Below are 24,259 nucleotides of genomic sequence, written 5' to 3' on the forward strand. Positions count from 1 at the left end.
AGATGGGAGTGGAGGGGACTTTGCTTTCTACGTCTCTAGTCACGGACAGGGCAGAGCTGCCAGAGGTTGGTGTGGGCTGAGAAATTCAGCGGCGACGCTGTCGCTGGGTGCAGGAGTCCATCCTCTGCCTTTGCTCGCTGGGGAGGCTGGCAGTGAGTGGAGCATCCCCGGGGACTCCTGCCACCCCAGCTCTGCATCAGCCGCTGGGACCCTTCTGGGACCGGGTGCCATTACGGACCATCTTCACAAAAGCATTTACTGGTCTTTAACAAGAGAAGAGGAGAACTGCTGGGAGGCTTCACTCAGTGATTGGGACAGAGTTTACAAAGCCCCTGACAAAAAGACAACGATTTTGCAGCACTAGCGTGCCAGCCGTGTGGCACCATGTGTGGAAAAGTGCAGTGAAGCATCTCATCCCAGAGAGCTGTTGCCAGCATTGGCCAGGCTAGCCCTGGGCTGCCGCAGGCTGCCTTGCTCCCAGGGCCCTAGGGAGGACTGCGACAGGGGTCCCACGGGCTGGTGCTGGAGCCTGGCACCCCTTCCCGGGCTGTGCCGAGCCATGCACGTGCTGTGCGCACTGGCGGGGCTGTCGGTCCAGGGCTGGAGCAAGAGTGGCAGCAAGAGGAGCGGGATGCAGGCTGTGGAGAGCATCCCTGCCCGCGGCGAGGAGGACAAGAGCAGCAGCCTCGAGGGGTATTTCTGCCAACCTGCGGGCACCATGCAGAGACTGGCCTGTGGAGGAGGACGCTTCCAAAAAATGTGCTCAGGACCAGGGTTTGCCTGGCCAGGCCCGCAGGTGAGAACAGTGAGGTGGGGCTGGGGGGTGAGCAGGGTAGAGTCTGCATCAAAAACGAAGGCTGGGGATGAAAACCAGCAAAATGCCTCTGGATTGGAGTAATTTCCATGAAACATGCCTGGATGTTTGCATACAGACTCTGTATTTCTTCCGCGACTGTTTCCCAAAGGGTTAATTAAGCAGCACTCTTTGACTGGTGGGATGAAGATGAAGGTAGCTGAATAGAGAGCCACATGAGCCCTGGAGAGCCCCAGTCCCACCTGGTCTGGGATACCGAGTGCCCCAGCCATGCCTCAGTCCCACCTCATGTACTATTTCTTTCTCCATCTCATCCTTATTTTTACACCCAACACCTGTCTAGGATCCCCAAAATAGATGTGAAAGCTCAGGAAGGTTTGAGTTTAAAAAAAAGCAGCAAGCTGGCAGTTATTCCACATCAGTCTGCATAAACGGTTCTGCCTGCGCTGCCAGATTTTCCTTAATGTCTCCTCGTTTTTCCAGTTGTGAGTGATTGCTCAAGGGATCTCCTGGCAGAGAGGACTTGGGTTCACCCTTCACATCCTGCTCATCTCTAAGGTATATGCATAAAAATATGGGTGTGGGTCCGCTCCTCTTCATAAAGGCAGATGGAATCTGCTCACGCAGTGCCAGGCACAAGCAGCAGAGCCAAAGCATGGGGCTGTTTAATATTCATTGGGCATAGATGTAAAAGTTTTCTTTTCTAAAATAGCCTTGCACAGTGCCGTGCTGTTCTGTTTTCCCTAAACCTTAACAGTAGGCTGGAATTTAACATTTCCTTTGATTGTCTACCCAACTTCCACTGGCTTAGCCAAGAACCAGAAAACCCAAAACCTGCTTTGAAGGCAATCCTGGCACTTTATTTGCAGTTTTCAGTTCTGTAGTCTGCTGCGACAGAATGATGTCTTTGAAGCACCAACAGAACAAGAAATTTTGCTTTTGTTTTGAAACAGGATGAGTTTGTGTGGTAGTTGTGCATCTATTTGTGTGTTAGGTTTTAAGAGGAAAGAGTAGTTTTCCCTGTAAAATTCTGGTAGTAGTTTCATGGAGCTCTTTGGCAACTCTTCCTATTAATTGAGTGCAATTTTCTTCACAATCTCAATTACACCTTAGAAGAAAAAAATTAGAATATTGTCCCAGCTGGGTCCACAATAATTAAATCACCATGGTTTCAGTAAGTTAAACTTGAAAGAACTCAGCCTTTTTCGTTGTTAAGTGGGAAGCTGTGATAGTACAGGGTAGGCTGGCATGCTTCAGCTCGAGGAAGATAACAGTGGAGAAGAGATGGCCTGGCAGGGCAGGGAAGTGGTGGGAGCATCCCCAGGGTGCCATGGAAACGGGTGGGTCGGGTGCAGATGGGTGCCTGGGCACAGCTGAGCCGATGTGTCCCCAGGCTGTGGCCCAGGCGCTCTGCTGGTGCCCGCCCAGGAGCTGGCACAGGCACCACTGCTGCGGGGCTCCGAGCTGCATCACCAGCACTGGGACATCCATTATATATAACGGGTGTCAGTAATGCAGGGGGGTAATATTTCTGTCCTGCTGTGGAGTTTTGATGTCCAAGGTTCAGAGCAGCTGTGGCATGGCATCCCACACACGCTGGCTCTGAGACACGGCTGGACTGTGCCCCCTGAACAGCCCCCAGGCACCTTAACATCTATAGGTGACACCGAGTGCACTGAGGAGCTGGCGGCAGCAGCATCGGTGCAGCTGGACCCATGCTGGGGTGAAATCACGGTGGGGTTTTGCAGACAGTTCGATATGGAGCAGGCAAAGCCGGCTAGCTGGAAGGCTATTTAACTCCATCAGAGAATATCCCACCTCATTTGCATGTTTGTCCCTTTGTCAGCTGCAGCTTTCGCGTTGCAGTTGGGATGAGCTGAGCCCATCTTGTGGATCTCGTTGTCACAATACTTCCTTGTTACATGCATGCATTTACTTTATGACCACAGGGGTATTCCCCTGTAGAGGCTCTTACTGATTTACCTGTTCCCATGCCTAAACTAGCTGGATATTATTAGTGAGCCCTGCATTCCTCCAGCCCTACCCAGCATGGCACAGCCACTTACATCAGCCCCAAAACTCTATTCCCTAAATTATTCAGAATTACTGCTTTTGCTTCGTTTCTTCTCCAAAGCCAAGAATGCTTTGGAGGGCACTAAAAAAGAAATGGTTTTGCTGAGAACTGAATCTATTTTTTTAAAGGAGATGGCTCCCATCACTTTTGCCTGTGCAGAGAAAAGCCTAACCCACTCTTTGCACACCCTGTTACTAGTGTCACCCAGCCAGAGTAAGAGGCTCGGTGGCACCGCAGGGGCTTGGCTTCAAGGAGAAATTGAGTGGCACAAGTAGCAAATCTCTGAAAAAAATCCCAGTTGCTCACCTGCAGCTTTATCTTCATACACTTTTTTTATTTAAAAAGAATTGCAGAAAGTACCCAAGGTCCCAAGTGGAGAGTCCCAAGAATGTCCTGGCCAGGGGACCACCAGTGGGCTCCTACCAGGCCAGGAGCTCCAGGATCTCCTGGGCCTCATGCTTGGAATACAGTGATCTTTTCTGTACAATCTTTTTTTTTTTTTTTTTTTTTTTTTTCCTGGATAAAATGTCCTGGGTGGAATTTACTTGGTATGAAACCACCTCCTTGCTGGGTCTGCTCAAAGCAGCATGGGCATTCCACAGCCAGTGGGGCAGTTTTAGCCTCAGCTGAGACACCTCGTGCTTATTCTTAGCCTTGTTTCTAAGAAGTGCTTTACAAGCCTGTGTTGGTTAATGCCATGAAAAATTAATGACTTAGCAGGTGAGATGCGGTCCTCCCGCAGAGCAGCTCCCAGCTCTCCAGCAGCCAGTGTGGCACAGGATGAGCCGTGTAGTGCTTTGCTTAGGGGAGGCACCAGCATGAAAGCCAAATCCAAGTTGTACCTGAAGTCAGCTGAAAAATATGACAAAGACAAAAGGTAGGTAAAAGGAAGACACAGAGGGTGAAGTTTTGTTTACATGGCTCTGCAATGCAGTCAGAGGTAGGAAATTCGGAGGGGTGCAAGAGCCACCGATCTGATGGCTGCTACGTTTTGCACCACTCTCCCCTGACTGCATGCAGGTTGCCATGTGGGTTGTAGAGTTTTTCTCCACCTGAATATAGCAGGTTGAAAAAGATGTGGCTTTTTGTCATTTGCTTGATATAAAAGAGTTTTGCATGGGGGGACACAGGCAAAGCTGCGCCGTGGCATGCAGCAGCTCCCAGCCGTACCAGCCAGCTCCTCGGCTCTGGACCAGCTCCACGCTGCTCTGGGCTGCTCCCAGAACCCTGGCAGCCCAAACCTGGCCTAACCGGCTCACAGGCTTTGGCCAGGGGGGCTGAGCCGAGCAGCTGCGGAGCCCCCTGCCACCATCTAAAGCTGCTACCGAGGCCGGCAGCATCCCAACGCATCAGATTTAGGCAGCGATCCTTGCAACACCCCTCCCCAGCTCCTGCTCTCCACCCAGCTCAACGCAACCCTATCGCAAGGATCAGAGCCTCCGGGTTCAATTAATTCAATTGGTGAACTTTAAAATGAGTATTAAATTTCTCAGGAGCATGCTAAGACTTAATTAAAACTCCTATCTTTGTGCAAAACGGTCATGTAGTAATGCGGGGGGCTCGTTCCTGCTTTGCTGAGTGTTTTGTGTTGGCTTGGCAAACCCTGCCTCAGCGATGCCAAGAAATCCCCTTACCTCCTCAAGGAGGAGCAAAATTAGAATAATGAGCTGGGTTATAATTAATTGTGCTCTGGGGACACGTTCTCATGATGTCTGGTGCTTCTGGTGGGAATTTTCTACAGGGAGCATCCCAGTGGACAAGAGGCTTCAGGTATGCTCCTGCCTGCATTCCTGGACAAGGTTATTGGATTGCTCAAAGGGAAGGGAGGGAGTTAAATTTTTGCTGGGATTTGGGGGATGTTTTAGCAGTCTTACAGATGTAGGTTAAATATTTGCTTGGGGCAGAACAAATGCCTAATGCAAAAGGCCCCACTCAGCAATGTGTTTCGATTGTTGGAGCTTCCCCTCATCCAAGTAAAAGGCGAATTAACCTGCCTGACTTCACCGTGTTGCGACCGCGACGCTTTTCGGTTATGGCTGGGCTAAAAGCAGAGATAAGCCCCCACCATCCCCACCGTCCCCTGCAGCGTGCCCTGTGGCAGGCGGTGCCGTCCGCGGAGGGCAGTGTTTCAGAGCTGATGGGTGTCGATATGTCGATGCTACCTGCGGGGTGCTGGCAGGAGGGTGCCGCCGGCAGCCAGCCCTGCCAGCTGCTGCCTTTTCTCTGCCTGTCTGCAAAGCAGCGTTGCTAAAAATACCTTCAGCAATACCATCAACCCGTGCTTGCTCAGGTCACAGAGATGTGACATCCAAGAAAAGGAGGACTGGAGCATCGCTGGGGGACCGGGCTGAGAGAATCCCAGCCAGCATAGGTGAATCTCTGCAGAGAAAGGGGTTCGAGCAGGGTCCCCGCTGCCTGCCCAGGCTCCGTGCTGCCCCGCTGCCTGCCGCTCCCAGCACCTCGGGCATCCTCCGGGATTCAGGCCCTCCCTTCAGCTAAAGGAGCACTGCGGCCAAGAGAAGGGCGGCTGGTACTGGCTACCAGCACGCATCTAGCACTAAATAACCCCGCTTCTGATCCCTGGAGAGTCTGTCCCTGGTGCGCTGGGGCTGCAAGCCATGGCATCCTCGCCAAAAATCAGGTCAGAGGGTGGGTTTTTTCATGCTCACAGGTGACTATCTGAATATAGCTGTTGGCACAAAACCCCTTCCACATCTCAAATTTTTCTCCATGCTTATTCATTAAGTTAGTTTTCTAAACTGGGGAATTCACACATATGCCTGGTTAATTTGGACTTATTTGATGTAATTGATACAACTTACATGCATTGCATAATTGCAATACCATTAAAAACCTGAAGCATTCAGAAGCCAGGAAATTACTTACCAGTTAAAGTCATTTACATAAATGTTTATTTTATTTTACCCTTACACCTCGTAAATTAAGTCAGGGATGATATGATATTACAGTTGCTATTGGAAAGTAGAAAGTAACTTTATGTGTGCCAATATTAGCACCAGACTAGCCAAAGGAGCTGCATAGATAATAGGGTATTTACGCAAATCAGCACAACTGCTTAGGGCCTCTATGGGTATATACATATGTGTGTCTATAGGCACACACACACACATACATCCGCACTGAGGGCTCTGTGCTGGGAACACCAATAAACCTCAGCTGAAGCGAAGGGGAGGTGTCGCTTTGCAGAGGCTGGAAGGTTTTTGCCGGGTTTTTTTGCTGTGCTGGCTGCAGGAGGAAGGCAGCCGCAGCGCAGAGGTGGAGGTGGCTGCCGGGCCAGAATGGCGTTTGCTTCTCAGGGATGAGGTGCTGCGCTAGGGGCATGGGGACATGGAGATGACCTGTTCCAGACTCCTTTCCCTGGGGTGAGTGGCTGGAGCAGCTTGTGTCCCCCCTGTGACTCTCTCACCCCCCACCCGTGGGGCTGGCTTGTGACAGGGTATAGGACAGCATGTCCTAGGAGGTCTCTGAGGATGCCCAAGAGGGAGATGCCAGGATGAAAGGATGAGGCCAAATCCTGCTCCAAACCCAGCCATGAGTGAGCAAAAAGCTGTGTCCAAGCATGGCAGGGGAGAAGGTGACAGACCCCTGGCCCAAGGGGAGCACACCCCACTGTGGGCAGAACCCTTTCCTGCCCAGCCCTGCGTGTCTGCCACCAAACCTGCACCTCCCGGGGGACTGCCAGCCCTGCGTCCCCCAACCCAGGTGGCACCCGTGTGCCCCATGTGTCAGCCCCACGTCAGGCGTGCAGCCATGAGCCACCAGCACGGGGCACCCGCCGCCGCCCCCACAGATGCCAAGTTAAGTTTTGTTGTGGGAAATATCCGGTACTGCCAGTTAATTACCATGAACAAGTCATGAGTAACTTGTGTCACCCAAACCAGGCATTAACATAATGTTGTATGTGCAATACAGACAGGTAGATACAAATCACACCCTAAAAATGTGTATAAATTATATTTAAAGCAGAACTCTTTATTGCCTTTCTGACACCAAGGCCTTTGGAGAGGTCTCAGGGCACGTTGTGTGTTTTCCACATGCCCGCAGGTTGGAAACAGGTTATTTTCCAGGTGAAATCCAGGTCTCAGGGCCCCAGCGAGCCCGGGGTGCCATTCGGTGTCAGTGTCAGGTGATGCCCCGGCAGTGGGGAGCAGTGGGACGTGATGGAGGGCGAGGGCACGGTTTGTCACCTCTGGTCCTCAGTGTGTGGGTCACCAGCACCACAGTCACCTTCTTGGTGATGCTGGGGGCTCTGTCCCCGTCGACTGCCGCGGCCTTGGCCACGCCGGGGTTTGGTGCTGGGGGAGAGGGGCAGGGGCACCCCAATGAGCTATGACGGGAGGGGTGCAGGGGCAGCGTGGGGGGACACCAGGGCTCCCCGAAGAGCACCGGGACCGAGGTGGGGAGGGCCAGGGGCACACGGAGGGTACGAGGGACACAGCAGGAGGTCCCCAAGGCTCTGACAGGGGGACCGGGGCTTCCTGGGAAGGGCCGGGGGGACACCAGGGCTCCCCCAAGCTCCCAAGGGCTGCGGCAAGAGGGGCTGGGGGTGCACCGGGGGCTCCCCCCACCCCCCCGCCGCCCGGTGCGAAGGGGGGGGCGGGGAGGGAGCCCCGCCTCCGCCGCCCGTCGGGGGTTTCGCGGGTTTCCACGGCAACGAGAGCGGGGAGGAGCTCGGCGTTTCCGTTACCGAACTGCCCGGAGGGCGGGGCCGGGGCTGGCGCCGGCTGCCCCGCCGCTGCCGCCGCCCCGAGCCCGGTGAGTGTCCCCGCGGGGTCGGCACCGGCACCGTCGGGGCGGGGGGTGTGAGCCCGGCTGGAGCGGACCGGGGATCCCTTTGTCTGAGGGGGCTGGGGGGCGCCCGGCGCGGAGCACACGGGCGGCGGCGGGAGCACGGATCCCCGTAGCCTGCAGCGGGCGGTGCCACCGGCACCGGCTCCGGGATCGGGATCGGGATCGGGATCGGGACCGGGACCGGGACCGGGACCGGGACCGGTGGGGTGCGGAGCGGGGTGAGGCGTTGTCGGGCCTTTGCGCACCGGGACCGGCACCGGGACCGGCACCGGGGCGGGGGGCGCGGGGCGGGGCTGCGCCACCTGCGCACTGGGACGAGGGACCGGCACCGGGACCGGCACCGGGACCACCCCGCCCGCCCGGAAAAGCCCCCCGGGGCCGCTGGCGCCACCGCGGCCGCCACTTTGGCGAACGAGGGACCCCCGCGGCGGGCGGGGCGGCACCCGGGGCTCCGCGCCCCCTCCCCGCCGAGGCACCCCGGTCCCGGCCCCGGGGGCCTGCGGGGGGCGCCCGGCCCGCGCCCGGGGCTGCCCGCGGTCCAGCAGTTCATACACTAATAACCCCCAACTCGCAGTTAGGAGGAGCCTGGAAAAGCTTCAGGAATGAGTAAATTAATTACAGGCATGGTTTATGTCACATCCGCCGGGAGCACGGAGGGAGCCCGGGGCTTGGGGCGCCCCAGGAGTGAAATCGGGGTTGATGCAACTTTCGGTGGGATTCGGGAGTCGGGGACGGTGCTGCCGCCGTGGGTCCCCTGGGCTGTCCCGGCTGGACGCTGGGGCAGCTGAGGTGTCTTCCCTCGCGCTTACCCGCAGAGGTGTCGCCGCGCTGGGGACCCCCGTGCCATGATCACACCCCCCAAAACCTGGGACCTGGGATCCGTGTCCTCTGCCAGAGCCGCCTGGAAGACGAAGGTCCTTCCCGCGGACGGTGAGTGTGGTGCAGGGGCTCGTCCTTCTCCTTGGGCCTCGGCCTGCTGCGCTCACGCCCTGGCTCCCGCGTGGGGAAGGAGAGGCCGGGAACAGGCCAGCCTGCATTTTTCACATTTCTTTCCGGATGAAGCTCGGGATTTAAGAAACGGAGCCTCGGAAGAGGGCACAGGGAAGTAGGCAGCCGGCGGGGCGAGCAGAGAGGGCTGCCCCATCTCCCTCCGGGCCCTTCCAAGCGGGAAGCTTAGGGATAAGGGTTAAAATTTAACATGTGAGAAAGAAAACGGAGCAATACGCATGGCAGGGAAGACGCGGGGCCTTTGCTTCTTCCCGGCCTCAGCTCCTTGGAAGGGCTCCTTATCTCTCCTCGGCGCGCTGCCCCGTAGGTGAGTTTAGTCGAGGGCTTTTCTCCGTGGCTGAGCTGTTCCGCAGGCGGGCGGGTGACTGCTTGCCCCAGCCTGCAGCCGCTTGTCAGGAAACAGCCCTTCCCACCTCCCTCGCTGCTGGTGCTGGGTTTCGGCAAAGGGGGAGGCTGAACCCCCCCGTTTGGGCTTGTTTTGCTGTTGGCTTCAGTGTTCGCCATCCCTATGTGCTGGCAGCTGCTTACAGCACTGCTCATTCCCTGGCGTTCAGGCCAGCCCAGCCGAATGTTTTGAAACCTCCGAAAACGGGGTTTTTCAGTGCTGCCGCTGCCCATGCTGGGATGGGGAAGTCATGCCCTTTTATCCGGGCACCCACCAGCGCTTTGGAAACACTCGATTTTCACAGCATGCACGCGAAATGTTATGGCTAATTACAGGCTGGGAAGGAGTCCAGAGCAATGGACTGACTTCATCAGGGCACATCTCCCTCCAGATGCTGTTTCCACATCGGGCCCAAGTGCTTCCGGATGATTTTAGGGGAAAAAAATGCATTAGTGGGGTTTTATTTATGGGTCATTGATTTTTTTCACCTGCCTGCCGGAGAAACCATTTGGCTGCCATTTGGCAGAGCTTGTAGCAGACGGATGGAAAGGGAGGGCAGGGTCCCCAGGCAGTTCCCATTGGGATGTAGCCCTCCCCAGCCACTTTTCTGTAGCAGAGGAGGACCCAGCCATGGGAAAAAGCTCCTTGAGATGCTCTTTTCCTTCTGTGTGGCTCAGAAGGGCTGGGAACTGCTGCCCTGTCTGCTTTCGGGTTTGTCTGCATGACAAATAAAGGAAATATTTGGGGGCAGTGGAGGGAGGTGACTCTGTCAGAGTCCGTCTGTCTGGTTTTGGTGATGCAAGCTGGTTTTGGCAGCTTTTCCAAAATAGGATCACAGGAAGTGGGATGGCTTGAAAAGGGGCAGGGGTGGGATGTCCCCAGTGAGAGGACAGATCTGGTCCTGCAGGGGACAGATGGATGCTACACCCTGAATTCCCATTACTAGTTGTTGGCAACCAGTCTCCACCCTGAAGGGTTAATTTTTCTAATTAACATAATCAACATTTTTAATAAAACTCATGCACAGTCTCCATCACACCAGTGTGGTGGCGGCAGCAGGGAGGAGGAGGTGGGTTTGTGGAGTGAGGCTGAAGACTCTGTCCCTCCTGGGGTCTCAGGTTGATCCATTGATGCTCTTTACTCCATCTCAGGCCACGGGCAGGACACGCTTGTCCCTGGGAGCGGGTCGGACGCCTCTCCCCACGTTCCTCTGCTGCCTGCACTGGTTCACCGTAAAATCCTCAGCGTGAGCTGCCCAGACGCTGCAAACCCCCGCAGGTTCTGCCTGGCTCTCCAGGTGAGGACGGCTGAGCCGGCCATGGTTTGGGTGGGGAGGGCGTTTTTGGGATGCTGGGAAGGGTGCCCAGCACCCTGCTGGGCCATCTCTTGGTGGGAGCTGCCTCGGTAGGGAGGGACAAGTATCTCTGGGAAGGTTGGAAGGCATCAAAAAATGCCAGGGAACAGCCCAGAATAACAGTTTTGGGGTCACTTCTGGGTCATGCAGGCAAGAGAGCTCAAGGCAGAAGGGTGATAAGAAAATGCGGTGCCATGAGATGGTGTTTGCCAGTGGGATGGAGGAGGAGGAGGGGCAGGAGGGAGGCCACCGCGGCAGGGGACAGTGTTAGGACACTGTATACTGGTGTTGCTGCCACCAGTTCATTCTGGGCTTCAGGCAAATAATTTAAATTCCCCTTCTTTGAAAAGAAGAAAAACACCTTCTTATCTCACACCAGCCTTGATGAATTCCCTCTGGCAAAACCCTCCCGGAGTCTTAAATGTAGAGGCACCGCAGACACGCGGCTTCTCCGGGAGGATGCTGCCACCACCTCCCTCCAAATTACTCTCACAAATATTTGGCATGTACCGAGTATTCACCCCTCTGCTGGGGTGAAACGGGTTTCCCCAGCATCACTGGCCCGTGGGGCAATGCCATGGGCTCTGAGATAAGATATAAGTAAGAAAAGGCTGTTTTGAGCAGGCAGGGAGCCGTTCTGTGAGCTCAGCTGATCAGCAGCTCAGCTTTCCCAAAGCATGCATGCTGTAGCACTTTTAAAAATAGTGATTAAAAATTTATTTTTTTTGCTGTAAGCCAGCGATAGATACAATAGATACAGAAATCTGGGACCTCTATATTTCTTTTCCTCCTTCTAGATTTCTTCCCTGCTTTTTTGGAACTGTGCTCCATCCCACAGGGCATGGCATTACCTGAGCCATGGCTCACCAGCAAGCAACTTCACATTCAACCCTACTTGTAAGCCAGGGTCTTCTTTTTTTTTTTAAGGCATAAAGAGAAAAATAGGTAATAGTCAGTATAACTGCATGACCAAGCTGAGGGAAGGAGCTGTTTATGGGGAGAACTAAAAGCAACAGGAGAAGTTCATCAGTGCAGCTTCCCAGCACCGAAATCCCTTGGAGGGAGGGTTTCCCAGGTCCCGCTGTCCTGGCCCTGCGACCTCCTCCTTGCTCGCTCCTCCTGGCCAGCCCAGTGAAATCCCATCTGCTGGCACCACGTCCATCCCGATGTGCACGTTCGATGCATCTCAGCGCTCCGTCCTGTTTCTTCTCATGGACACAGGCCCTGCAGGAGACGGCAGGCGAGTGGCAGGAGGAGAGCCAGCACCAGGCCCCACCACTGGCCACGGAGGAGCCACTGGCATCCCCCCGTGAGCCAGCAGCTGCCATACCAGTGCAGACAGCCCCCACCATGAACCTGGAGAAAACAGGTAAGGGGGAGGTCAGGGTGCGGCGGCAGGTGCTCGGGAGGAGGGATGTGATGGGATGGGCAGCCGGTACCTGGCGGTGGGTACCATGGGGACCTCTCCTCTTTCGGGGTGCACAGACACACGGCTGTGCTCACTGGGCCGGGTCAGGTCTCAGTAGAAATCAAACACCAGGCAGCTGTCTGGTGACACCAGGCAACTGATGAATTATTTAACTGGGTGAACAGAGCAGGTGAGCACCAGCAAACCCACCACTGTTGCCTCCCTCTTAAGGAAAATATAACGTTTGTGCAAACACTTGCAGTGTGCGTGGCTGCGCCGGGGCAGGTGAATCCCCATGATTCCCATTGTTCACCATCAGGACGGAATTGTCTGGGCTTGTCAGGACACATCCCAGGAGCTGCTCCTGGGGTGGACCCTGGCTGCATCCCCCAGCAGCTCCCAGGGCAGGGCACCTAGTGGGAAGGGGAAGGGGTGCAGGAGGAAGGGAGTGGTAATGGGGCAGAGCCATGGAGACAGATGCTGCCTTTCCACACAGGTTTCAAAGCATTTTGGAAATCAGGAGGGTCAGCATGTCGTGCCTGCTGTGCTAAGACCCCATATTGCCACCAGCACGTCTGCCCAGTGGTAGATGTAGTGCAGGTCTGGCCAGCACCTCCTCTCCCAGGGATGCTCTTGCAGGATGAAGGTGTTGGAGCAAGGAGGAGTGCGTTATCTGTGTGGGACCACCCCTGCCCAGGAGTTTGACTTGCAGCCAGGTGTCATGGCTTTGAACCCAGCTCTGCCCTCGGTCCCAGCCCAGGATTGTCACGGATGATGTGTGCAGACACGCGGTGCTTCCGCAGGAGGCCTGGTGTCTCCTGTAATCTTATCTTATCCCTGCATGCTCCCCAAGGGGTGAGAGCTGGTGTTCCTGTTAACTTGAGGAGTTTTGGGGTGGGTTTTCTGTGTGGTGAGTTTAAAGAGAACATCACAGTTCCCTGCCTGAGCCGGGCTGAGCTTTCGGCACAGAAAGAAAGAAACGCTGGTGCCTGTTGTCACTCTTTCAGGGTATCCAGCCCAAGGCAGGAGCACAGAATCTGGCAATTCCTTCTGCAGACATTGCCAGATAAGTCCCATGGCACGCAGTCGACAGCAGAGCTGTGGTTTGGTCCCAGCATTTCCCTTTTTGCCTGCTGTGCTGGATGTTTTAAAGGTAGAAAGTCTGATTCACAGACAAAAGAAGTCTTGTTTCTTGTATTCAGAATGTTTCCCATAAAGCAGGCAGCACCTGCCCACAGGCAGTGAAGCAATTCCCAGCATCACCTCCTGCCTTTAAAACCTCAAGTTTCTGGTGGCAGCAGATGAAATCCATGGCAGGCAGGGAAGGGCACTGGGCAGCTGGGATACTGGCCACCAGTTCACCCACTGTGGTGCCTGATCCCCACATTGGGAATGAGTCAGGCCAGCTCATTTCTTCTTGGGAACTACCAAGTCATTTTAGAGATTCATTTGGTAGGCTCTGATGTATGGCCAGGCTGGCTCTGTCAGCACTAGTGGCTCTATTAACATGCAGAAAATGATGTTTAAAATAATACTAGGACGGTTAGAAAGCTGAACACGCAAGGATTAGGCAATGCGGCCATTCAGGGTACCCATATAATTTTAATTTGGCTTCTATTATATTTGTGTGTAACGATGCAGTCTTTAATAACGTGATCACATAGTAGTTTTCCACCAGCACCTGCTCATTCAGAAAAAAGGATGCTGGGATGAATCAGAGCCCCGTGGTGAAGGCGGTTGTTATCTGAGTGAGGTGACAGCGTCTTGGCGTGTGATGGGGCTGGGTCACGGCACGGTGGTGTGGGCAGGCACTCTGTTACAGCCTGGGATGCTCTGCTGGCTCCAGCAGATCCCTTTGACTCTCAGACCCCCAGGGGGGCTCACCCGGCCGGACCCCCACCGTTAGCACGGCTGGCCACGGTCAGCATTGTGACGCTCAGGATGCACCTCCCAGAACGTTAGTGCTCTCCATGGAACTTCTGCCAGTCCCACTTCCCACGGCCCCATTTCCACTGCAGCCCTCGGGGACTCTTCTCATAGCTGGCGTGCTGCTCCCCAGCGAGGCGGCCGAATCCTGACCACCTCCACCTTTGCTCCCATGCAGGAGGGAGGCTGTGCAGTGGGAAACGTGCCAGCCTGCCAGTGTCCCGTCCCTTCCCGGTGATCCAGAAGGTGATGGCCTCCATGGCACATCTGCAGGAGGAGAAGCTGCGACTGCAGGAGGAGTTGCTGGGGCTGCAGGAGAAACTGGCTGCCCAGGAGAACGACGAGCTCTCCCGGTCTCTCCAGCTGCAAGGCCAGGTACAGTGGGGACAGGGGGACACAAGGGGGTCCATCGGGGTCTCCAGCTTCATGTTGTGACTTGTCCAGAGTGCTGTGGCTTGCGGTTAGTGAGGGGCCTGCTTGGAAGGAGTGTAGGACCTCAATCATGGAGCGTCTTCTCCGCTCAGTTGCGTAGGGATGATTTGGGAGCTGGGGGCTCCTGAGCGTCATGGTCATCCCACTGGCTTCAGCTGTGCCTCCCTCGGGATGCTCCCAGCCCCCTGACTGACGTTATGGTGACATGGCGATAGTTCCAACAAGGGCGCGTGGCTTCTTGGACGTGACGTGGCCAGGAGGGCTTTGGGCATCGGGGTTGCAGCCCTGCAGCAGTCATCCATCCTCCTGGTGCAGGGCTGCTGCAGCAAGATAAGCTCGTTAGACTGACCCAGCAGATTAATTTTAGTGACTTTTGAGAGTCAGGAGGTGGAAAGTGAATGGGAAGGCACAGAGCTGTCTGCTGAAGGGGAGAGCATTTTGGTCGCTGCAACCAGAACCCCCCTCAAAAACACATCTGTGCTGGTCTGGCCGCATCCTCAGCGTGAGGACCTGGGTCGTCCCAGGGAGACTGAAATCCCGGCTGCTCATGAATGGATTTGCATGTGGCTGTGTGGAAGCTGTTACAGTCAGGTTCTGCTTGTTCCACGGGTGTCAAAAAGGCGGAGGTAATTGTCCTGCATTTGGTTGGCATACTCGGCATGACACAAGCGTGAGCGCCGGCAGGATCCAGCCCTGTGCTGGCCAGTTTGGCAACAAGCGCAGCCGACACCAGCCAGAGTGAAGAACTGACCCCAAGTTCCAAAGCTCAGGGATGGCTGGGCCACGGCTCGAGCCAGATCCGGCTGCGAAGGAGTGTCTGTCGCCTCCAGAGAGCAGGATGCAGCTGGAGATGCCCCAGCAGGTAGGGGATGGAGGTGCATCAGCATTTTCAGGCGCTGCTGGCATGGGAAGCGGTGGGCAGGCTTTGGCGTGCACATTGGCTGGCAAGGGTGGCAGCTGCCCTGTAACAAGCTGTGACTCTGTCTTCTCCGTCCTGGCTCTCTTTTTAAAAATATTTTTAAAATACCTTAATAATCTACCTTACTGAATATGGAAGTGGGATCTTCCCACTCAAGCATGAGGCTAGTGCGCTCAGCATGGGCTCAGCTCTGCTGCTGGAGCACAGGGCCCCCGCTGCAGTGTGTGTGGGGTGCTGACCCCTGCAGGCAGCACCCACCGCGTGGGGAGCTCACAGCCAGCACCCACCGCGTGGGGAGCTCACCTCCAGCACCCCCGGCCGAGCGCAAAGGGCTCCGCAGGAGGTGCTGCCCGCCACCGGCTCCGCAAGGGCATAGCTTCATAATTTACCCACATTAATTACAGCACCATGTCAGCACATCTGCATTTGTCATTAATCAGCAGTTCCTAAATTATGGTCCACAGAGGCCTGGCTGCTTAGAAAAAGCTGGTTATTGGAATGGGGCAATAGCCCGCCGTGTCTGGGTGAGGGGTTTGGTGGCACGGGGACGCCAGGAGCTGGGCTGGGATCTGGGCACAGCGGTGAAGTGCGCGGCCAGATTTGACTCACTCCAGGATAAGTTTTGGGGAGGAAGCAATGCTCACCCAGCAGACATCAGGTTTTGGACACAGGGCCGAGGGGCAAACCCGGTCAAACACAGCCCATGAGGATGCTGTCTTTGCCAAGAACTTGCTGTGGCCATTAATTTCAATAACTGCATATTTTTGGGGGAGCCTCACTGGTCCCTGCACAAAAAGTTGGAGGATTTATGAAATCCACCTGGTTTTGCAGGGAGGGCAGCCTGGTGCCCATGGGATGGGCAGATGCCCCAATGGGGTGGCTGGGGACCATCCTCCCGTTGGACTCAGACACGCAGACTTCTTAAAGAGCTCCTCCTCCCCCTTTCTCCCAAGATACCTTTCCTAGAAAGAAAAATAAAGAAGGCAAAGAGAAGCTGTGTTGCAAGGGCAGGACGAGGCGCTTCTGGCTCTTTAAACACAACTATGGATAGGTTTGTTTTTTTCCTTCTCCAAAGACGATGCTTTTTTTTTTTTTTAATAATGGTTTCTGCTAAAGCACAACATGTACAAATTATACCTATGGTCGAACAAGGTCAAAGCAAGGCTTTCATTAACGCTTCTTTTAATCAGCTCATGTGAATCAGGCGCTCAGAGCAAGGTGGAAAATTAAGGCATAACGAAGGTGCAAGCCAGACTGGACGTCAGAGGCCGGGGTAGCACCACGGGGTCTCCTCTGAAAGCTGCTGACATGCCTCCTGGTTAAACCTTGGCTGTGTTGACAGGTTGAAAGTCTGAAGGCGAAACTCCTGGAGCAGGCACAGGAGATCAGCCGGCTGCGCTCAGAGCTGGTGAGCTGCCACCGGGCTTGGGCTGAGGCAGCCTTGCCCTGAGGGGTGCTGGAGCTGTGGGTCCCCGAGGTGGAAGGGGGCACGTGGGGAGGGAGTAGAAAGATTAAAACCTCCCCAGCATCACAGTTTTGACCCTGTGAGCAGGTAGAGAGAGAGGTTGAGGGATGAAATTTGTGGGATTTTCTGTCCAATGCAATGTTGTGAGCAGTGCCCCTGGGGTACAGCCGGCAAAGGCTCCCCGGCACCGTCGCCCTGGGGAGGAAGCGAAAGCCCCTCTGGGCGCCAGGGCTCCCCTGGGGGCAGAGGTGGTGGGGGCTCCCCGGGGTACTTCAGGCTCCCATCCTGCCCCATTGGCAGGGGGGCACGGATGCAGAGAAGCACCGGGACCTGCTGGTAGCAGAGAATGAGCGCTTGCGGCAGGAGATGAAGGCGTGCGAGGGGGAGCTGCGGGAGCTGCGGCGGCAGCAGCAGGTGCCGTGCCGGGACTGTGCCCACCTCCAGGTGAGTCGCCGGCGGTGGCGCTGGTGGCGGCAGGGTGAGCAGCACCCATGGGTGATGCGGCCTTGGCTGTGCTGTTTTGGGGCCAGGAGAATGCCGGGCTGCAGGAGCGGCTCTCCCAGCTGCAGCGGGAGGCAGAGGAGGCACGGGCCAAGCTGGCGGAGCTGGACCTGGAGGTGCAGCAGAAGACAAACCGCTTGGCTGAGGTGGAGCTGCGGCTCAAGGACTCCCTGGCCGAGAGAGCCGAGGAGGAGGAGCGGCTCAGCCGGCGGCTGCGGGACAGCCAGGAGACCATCGCCAGCCTCAAATCCCAGCCCCAGCAGATAAAGGTGTGTGGGTTCTCCATTTCCTCTGGCTAGGCAAGGGGACTAGGCTGGGTGCCTAGCGGTGCCCAGTGGGTGCCCTGTGAGTGCCACCAGTCCCTTTGCCCTGAGCACATCAGCGCAGCACCATGATTTTGTAAATTAACTCCCTTGGGCCAGCACCAGCTTCATCCCAGGCCCCTCAGGTGCTGCTTCCCCAGTACACCCCATTCTCTGGGTGCTTTTCCGCCAGTACATCATCAAGACGGTGGAGGTAGAGTCAGCCAAGGCAAAGCAAGCCCTGTGCGAGAGCCAGTCCCGAAACCAGTATCTGCAGGAGCAGGTGGGGATGCAGAGGCAAGTGCTGAAGGAGATGGAGCAGCAGCTACAGAGCTCCCAGAAGACGGCGGCTCAGCTCCGAGCTCAGGTCTGAGCCCACTGGGTGTAAATGAAGAATCACCCTGCCTAGCTGCCTGCATGGTGCTTGCCGGGAGATGCAGGCAGTCACTGACTCAGCATTACTGCCCCTGCTTCTCTCCCAGATCATGATGTACGAGGCCGAGCTGGAGCGAGCCCATGGGCAGATGCTGGAGGAGATGCAGGCCATGGAGGAGGAGAAGAACCGCGCCATTGAAGAGGCATTTTCTCGTGCCCAAGTAGAGATGAAGGCAGTGCATGAAAACCTGGCGGGTGAGGAGGGCGTGGGGGGCTCGCAGGGTCACGTGGCCGGTGCTAGGGGGGGTTCCACCACCTGCCCCTCACCCTGCCTCATGCCTGCAGGTGTCCGGACCAACCTGCTGACGCTGCAGCCAGCACTGCGCACCCTCACCCATGACTACAACAACCTGAAGCGTCAGGTCCGTGACTTCCCCCTGCTCCTTCAGGAGACCCTGCGGAGTGCCAGGGCCGAGGTGAGCCCCACAGGAGCCCGGTTCCCCCCCCATGCAGGGTGAGGATGCTGAGGGGGTCACTGAGCCGCTGGTCTCCATCCCTCCCCAGATTGGCCAGGCCATCGAGGAGGTGCACAGCACCAACCGGGAGCTGCTGCGCAAGTACCGGCGGGAGCTGCAGCTCCGCAAGAAGTGCCACAACGAGCTGGTGCGGTTGAAAGGTGCATGAGGTGGGGTGGCGGGTCCCATTGTGGGAGAGTATGTCCCTGGGGGGAGGCAGGAGAAATGGGGGAGCATCAACCCACTGCATCCCAGCGCCGTGGCTTGGGTGCTCCACATCCCCATAAGATGCTCTGGTCAGTGATAGGATGTTTCAGTTGGCAGCGGGGTGAGGCGGTCAGCCTGCCCAGGGTTTGATGGTGACTGGAGGGCTGGCAGCAGGATGCTCCGAGGCTGACACCATCTCTGCATCCCCCCACCCAAGGAAACATCCGTGTTTTTGGGCGAGTCCGCCCCATCACAAAGGAGGATGGCGAGGGCCCGGAGGCAGCCAACATGGTGACCTTTGATGCCGATGATGACGCTGTCCTGCATCTCCTCCACAAGGGGAAGCAGGTGTCCTTCGAACTGGATAAGGTCTTCCCCCCACAAGCGTCCCAGGAGGAGGTGGGTGCTGCTGCCCACTGTGCCGGTGTGAGATGGGGACACTGCCACCTTCTCCTGACACTCCCCAATCCCCCCCAGGTGTTTCAGGAGGTTCAAGCCCTGGTCACCTCCTGCATCGATGGCTACAACGTCTGCATCTTCGCCTATGGGCAGACAGGGGCAGGAAAAACCTACACAATGGAGGTGAATTTGCCTGGCTTTGCTTCCCTTATCTTCCTTGGCTTCCTGTCCCACGGTGCCCCATCTTGGCACCCTCCCCTAACTGGGCTGGTGGCCAGCTCAGACCCAGGGTGCACCAGTGACAGTCACTGCTGCAGCCAATGGGTTTGTACACACACACCCACACCCCACCCCGGGGCTTTGCCCCTGCTTAGAAAAAAAAAGAATAAAATGCAAGAGGGTGTTTTCTCCCTCCATTTCTCACCCCAATCCATCAGGGAACAGCAGCAAACCCAGGGATCAACCAGCGGGCCCTGCAGCTCCTCTTCTCCGAGGTGCGGGGCAAGGCAGCTGACTGGGACTACGCCATCAGCGTTAGTGCCGCCGAGATTTACAACGAGGCACTCAGGTACAGGGGTCGGGGGAGCCTTCTGGTGGGGCAAGCGGAGCTGCTGGGGAGCTGGCCTCAGCGGGTACCACCCCACGCTGCTCTCCTCCCTGTCCCACCAGCCCTGCCTTGACTGTGCAGCTTGTTCAGACTTGGGCACTGAATTTGGCTGTGCAGGCTTTATTTTAATTTTTTTTTTTCGGTGCTTGACACCCTTTCAAAGCACTTGAGCTCTGTTAGTTATATGGCTCCCAGCCCTGCCATCGCTCCAACTCCCCCAGCCCTGGTGCCGCAGTCAGGGCATTCCCTTCTCCTCCCTGCCCCTACCCCGTGAACGTTATATTTAGAAATTATTAACTGGGAGTTGGAAGCATGAGAAATATTTTTCTCCTCTGCCCAGCTGCAGGCAGGAGGGGCCAGGAGGAGGGTGCGAGTGCATCTGTGTGCATAATGGAGACCAGGAATGGCAATAAAGAGCAAGCATGGGAGTGTGGTCTGGGTTGGGTGGGAGTGGGCACATGGGGAGCTGGAGAGCTGAGGTCTATCAATAGGATGTGCAGCATCCCTGAGAGGAGATGGTTGGGCTGGCAGCCTTGGCACAAAGCCCTGAGCTGCGACAGGGCTGACGTGCGGGAGGAGAACCAGCACCCATCATCCCCCCGGTGTGGGGATAGTGATGGGTACCCCTTTGCCCAGGGACTTGCTGGGGAAGGAGCCGCAGGAGAAGCTGGAGATCAAGCTATGCCCCGATGGCAGCGGACAGCTCTATGTGCCCGGGCTGACCGAGTTCAGGGTGCAGAGCGTGGAGGACATCAACAAGGTGTGGGGAGATGGGGATTGGCGGGAGGAGGAGGGTGGCACTGAGGGCTTGTTGAATTGCAGGGGGTGTCTCTGGTGCATGATCCAGAGATTCGGGACCATTTCTGAAGCACCAGGGAGCAACAGAGACCAAAATAGGTGCAATTGACGGTCACTGCCCCATGGGATGAGCTGAAGGTGGTTAAAAATAAAAGTGTGGGGCCCGGGTAGCTCCCAGGGGATTAGTGGGATGCCAGCTGTCACCACAGCGCCCTGCTTGTCACCCTCTGCCTTTGGTGCATCTTCCAGGCTGAGACCTGACAGCAGTCATCACCCTAATGGGCCATTGTGGGGGGGCTGTCGCTCAAGTTAAATCTCTGGGTCACGGGGGGGGGTTGTGGTGGGTTTGGGGCAGGCTGGCCTCACCCCTTCACCTCCCCCGCTCCCCCAGGTCTTTGAGTTTGGCCACGTCAACCGGGCAACGGAGTGCACCAACCTGAATGAGCACAGCTCTCGCTCCCACGCCCTCCTCATCATCACTGTCCGTGGCCTCGACCGCAGCACAGGGCTCCGCACCACAGGTGGGCACCATGCACAAGCCCCTCACTGGGGCGTCTGGGCCACGGCCTCCCCCGGGGGGTGTGTGGGGCCAGGCGCTGACGCTGCCCGGGGCGGGGGGGTTTGGTTCTGTGTCCCCAGGGAAGCTGAACCTGGTGGACCTGGCGGGATCAGAGCGGGTTGGGCGGTCGGGTGCGGAGGGCAGCAGGCTCCGCGAGGCGCAGCACATCAACAAGTCCCTCTCGGCGCTGGGTGACGTCATTTATGCCCTGCGCTCCCGGCAGGGCCACGTGCCCTTCCGCAACTCCAAGCTGACCTACCTGCTGCAGGACTCACTCAGCGGCGACAGCAAGACCCTCATGATGGTGCAGGTGAGGGCCGGGCACGCGGCACCCATCGGCATCCCCGCGGTCAGTTGGCACAGGGATGGGGTTGGTGCCTGCTTGCCCTGGGGCTGAGGCAGGCAGGAGGGATGCCGAAGGCAGGAGCTGGGCTGGGACCAGGAGACCGAGCTTGCACATGGGGACGTCCTCTGGTCTGCAGCCACAGTGCCAGGGGCAGTTCTGTCCCAGTCTCTGCACACTGGAGAGGGATGGAGGATGGGGGATGAACTCAGAGGTCTCTGATCCTGCCCTTGCTGCCTGCACATCCCTCTGGGCGTGGTTTTCTTGCATGTTGGCATCTCCCCATCCCCTCTCTCACTGGGAGGATTTTATGCTCTGGCAGCTCATCCATCACTGCCCTGTGACAGCCCCCCCCACCCCCCGCCGGCTGCCTGCACCCCACCAAGCCCCTTGGGAGGTGCCCGAGCCCCTGCCACCTGCTGCAGCCATTCCCGACTGTCCCTCACGCCGGGGCGGTTGGTGACAGGGGATGTCACCCAGGCCCGGATGGATGGGGCTATCCTGGGAGCAGCACGTTAATAATAGCACCTCGACGGCCCTGCACCGGTGTGTTTGCAGGGCAAGGGAGCCCTGAGGGGTGCAGACAGCTGGCAGGGTGACTTTCTGCCTGCTCCTGCCTGACTGCAGGTCTCCCCCGCCGAAAAAAACACCAGCGAGACACTGTGCTCCCTGAAGTTTGCTGAGAGGGTTCGCTCCGTGGAGCTGGGTCCCGTCTCCCGCAAGGCTGAGCTGGCCTCCTGGCCCAGCCAGGAGCAGCTGGAGGTAACAAAGAGGCTGTCGGTGCCCTTCCTCTTCCCCCTTGCCCCAGTGGGTCCCTTGTTTTGCCCCCACACGCAGTCCCCAGGGCTGTTTGCTTTTGGGTGTCCCCCCAGAGCCACCCCCATTGCTGAGCATCCCCCAGTGGGCTGCAGGCTGTCTCCGCGTGCTGTGTCCAGCTGATGCTGCCCCTTTGGCTCTTCCAAGCCCTAGTTTGCTGCAGCCTCACAAGTATACTGGGACACACTTTCCTGGCAAACAGGTTCCTCTGGGGCTGGGCACGGGCTGACCCTGGGGCCATGCCCTGTTTCCCCCCAGGGTGAGGCACCCTCCGGCCGAGGCCACGCGTCCCCCAGCCTTGGGCAGTTCTCCGGCCGTGCCACCTCCATCCGCAGGAAGCTCCAGACCTCAGGTGGGTGGTGGGACACCGTGGACCCAGCCCAGGGTCCCTCTGTAAGAGGAGGCTCCCACCGCTGGTCTCATCCCAGCCAGATGCTGGCAGGCAAAGCATGTGGGGGGGAGCTGTAATCAGCTCATTAATCAATGGATAATTAGTTAGCAGGAGCCTGGTTAGCACTTCCCCAAAAGCGCCCTTGTGCGAAGCTGGGGGTGCGCAGGGGGAACGATGCTGCAGGACGGTGGCAGGGCCCTCAGGCTGACGCTCTTTCCCCTTCGATTTCAGCCTGAATTAGGGGCAGCCGCGGCTGCCAGGTGAGTGCCCGCAGCCGGGAGCCGGTGGAGGGCTCTGCTTCAGCCCTGCTTCCCAGGCAGGGCAGGGTGCCGGGGGCGCTGGTGGGGGTGCTTGTACACGGGCTCAGCGCAGCACCCGCTGGATGGGGCTGGGGCAGTGATGGTCATGTCCCGTCCCGTCCCCCTCCCCCGGTGTGACCCACCCGTGTCTCCCTGTAGGGAAGCTGAGGCCGGTCCCAGTGTGACAAGTGCCAGCCCTGGCACCAAACCCACTGCAGGACCTGGCCCCTCACGGTGCTACAAGAGCCAGAGCCGGGTGCTGGAAGACACGAAGGCTTCAGCGCCGTCCCCTCGCCCACCTGGACCCACAGCCAGCAGGTGATGGCACCGTCACCAAGAGCAGCGTGGGGCTGGGGTCTCCCAGCAGCTGGATCCCCATCTCAGGATGGGGGACAGTGGTGCTGGGCAGGGATCTGTCCCCTTAGACACTCTGTGACTTGTTTGCTGGACAGATATTTTAGCCAGCGGGGGAAGCTGCTGGGTGCTCCCTCCAATCTCTCCAGTTTTGTTTTTATGACAGTAGAGGTGTCTGGCTAGAGGGCATGCTCAGAGCCAGGCAAGCCTCCAGACCTGTCTCTGCTCCCCCCACAGGGCCAGCCTGGCCACAGGTTCCCTAAGATTGCATCCAGGTAGTGGCCCGATGTCTTTCAGAGCAGCACTTCCTCCATTTTAAGCCAGAAAAAAAATCCCAGCAGCTGCTTTCCCTGTAGGTTTGTCAAGCCCTGTTGTTGCATGGAGGCGCCCCGGTGCCGTGCATGAGCCGAGGTGCCCTTCACCGCGGTGCCGGTGCTGCCAGGGCCCTGTGCCAGCTGCCCCAGCACCAGGGAGAGCAGTCACGGTGCTGCCTCTGTGTTATGTGGCACCCACGTGGGTTTAGTGGTCTCAAATGAAGCTATTGTGAAGTTATTTACCAGTTGTCTTGTCAAGAGAGATCACAGTGTGGTCAAGATGAAAGTGTTTGAAATATTTATATCCTGTCTACATGGTCTTGGAATAGAAAACAAGTGGAAAAGAAACAAACACTTCCAGCCCAAAAGCCTGTTGGCTTGTGTGTCAGGAGAGTGGCTGGCAGGGGAGGTGCGAGGAGACTGCCCTGGCCCCTGCACCTCTGAGCACTCACCCATGGGGATACTTCCTCCTGCTGCAAATAACCAACTGGATGCACTGATGGCTCTTTCCCCCTGCAGCCCTCTCCTCTCCCACAGTATATTCTATTTAAAAAAAAAAAAGGGAAAAATAAATTTAGCCTTTTGTAAGATTAGATGTTTCTATGTATTTTAATAATTAAAAAGAATAATCTGTTTTGTAACAAAACTTATTTTAAATAAACTGTTAAAACCAGTCCTCCTGCACTGCTGTTATTTCCCTGCAGCAGATTTGAGCCCCACTCAGGGCAGGTGCTCCCTCCTGCTCCACTCATACCACATCTCCCCCACAGCTCCTTTGACGCCCGGCTGAAAAAGCCCATTAAATCCTTCCTCTTGCAGCTGTCCCCGGGCAAGCCTGTCAGCACAGCCCCCCCCACCCCCTCCCCGGGCAGCTACAGGGCT

The 24,259-nt window shown here is 57.0% G+C and overlaps 2 protein-coding genes across 10 annotated transcripts in view; one reads left to right on the top strand and one right to left on the bottom strand.

The window, feature by feature from the left end:
- Positions 1-24,050, top strand: KIFC3 (kinesin family member C3). 9 transcript variants are annotated; one of them, XM_074913599.1, is made up of 22 exons: positions 2-796; positions 8,516-8,630; positions 10,245-10,390; positions 11,669-11,816; positions 13,960-14,156; positions 16,475-16,540; positions 16,682-16,684; positions 16,898-17,041; positions 17,128-17,367; positions 17,594-17,767; positions 17,883-18,030; positions 18,121-18,251; positions 18,340-18,451; positions 18,715-18,896; positions 18,975-19,079; positions 19,334-19,464; positions 20,140-20,263; positions 20,693-20,822; positions 20,941-21,170; positions 21,831-21,965; positions 22,278-22,371; positions 22,869-24,050. In XM_074913599.1, exons 1-22 carry the CDS (start codon positions 560-562, stop codon positions 22,892-22,894), a joined length of 3,018 nt encoding a protein of 1,005 aa, XP_074769700.1. In that variant the 5' UTR covers positions 2-559; the 3' UTR covers positions 22,895-24,050. The 9 variants fall into 9 exon arrangements, with proteins under 9 accessions (XP_074769704.1, XP_074769700.1, XP_074769699.1 ...); XM_074913598.1 differs by lacking the exon at positions 16,682-16,684 and adding an exon at positions 22,642-22,670; XM_074913600.1 differs by lacking the exons at positions 16,682-16,684; positions 22,869-24,050 and adding exons at positions 1,298-1,372; positions 22,515-22,635 and having other exon boundaries at positions 690-796.
- The window catches only part of KATNB1 (katanin regulatory subunit B1), a 19,967-nt gene continuing 19,490 nt past the window's right edge, over positions 23,783-24,259 (bottom strand). The window contains exon 21 of the mRNA XM_074913608.1: positions 23,783-23,920. The gene's annotated coding sequence lies outside the window, so the exon portion shown is untranslated. The remainder of the gene's footprint in view (positions 23,921-24,259) is intronic.

This window comes from Athene noctua, chromosome 9, assembly GCF_965140245.1.
Source record: "Athene noctua chromosome 9, bAthNoc1.hap1.1, whole genome shotgun sequence".
Taxonomy (NCBI): Eukaryota; Metazoa; Chordata; class Aves; order Strigiformes; family Strigidae; genus Athene; species Athene noctua.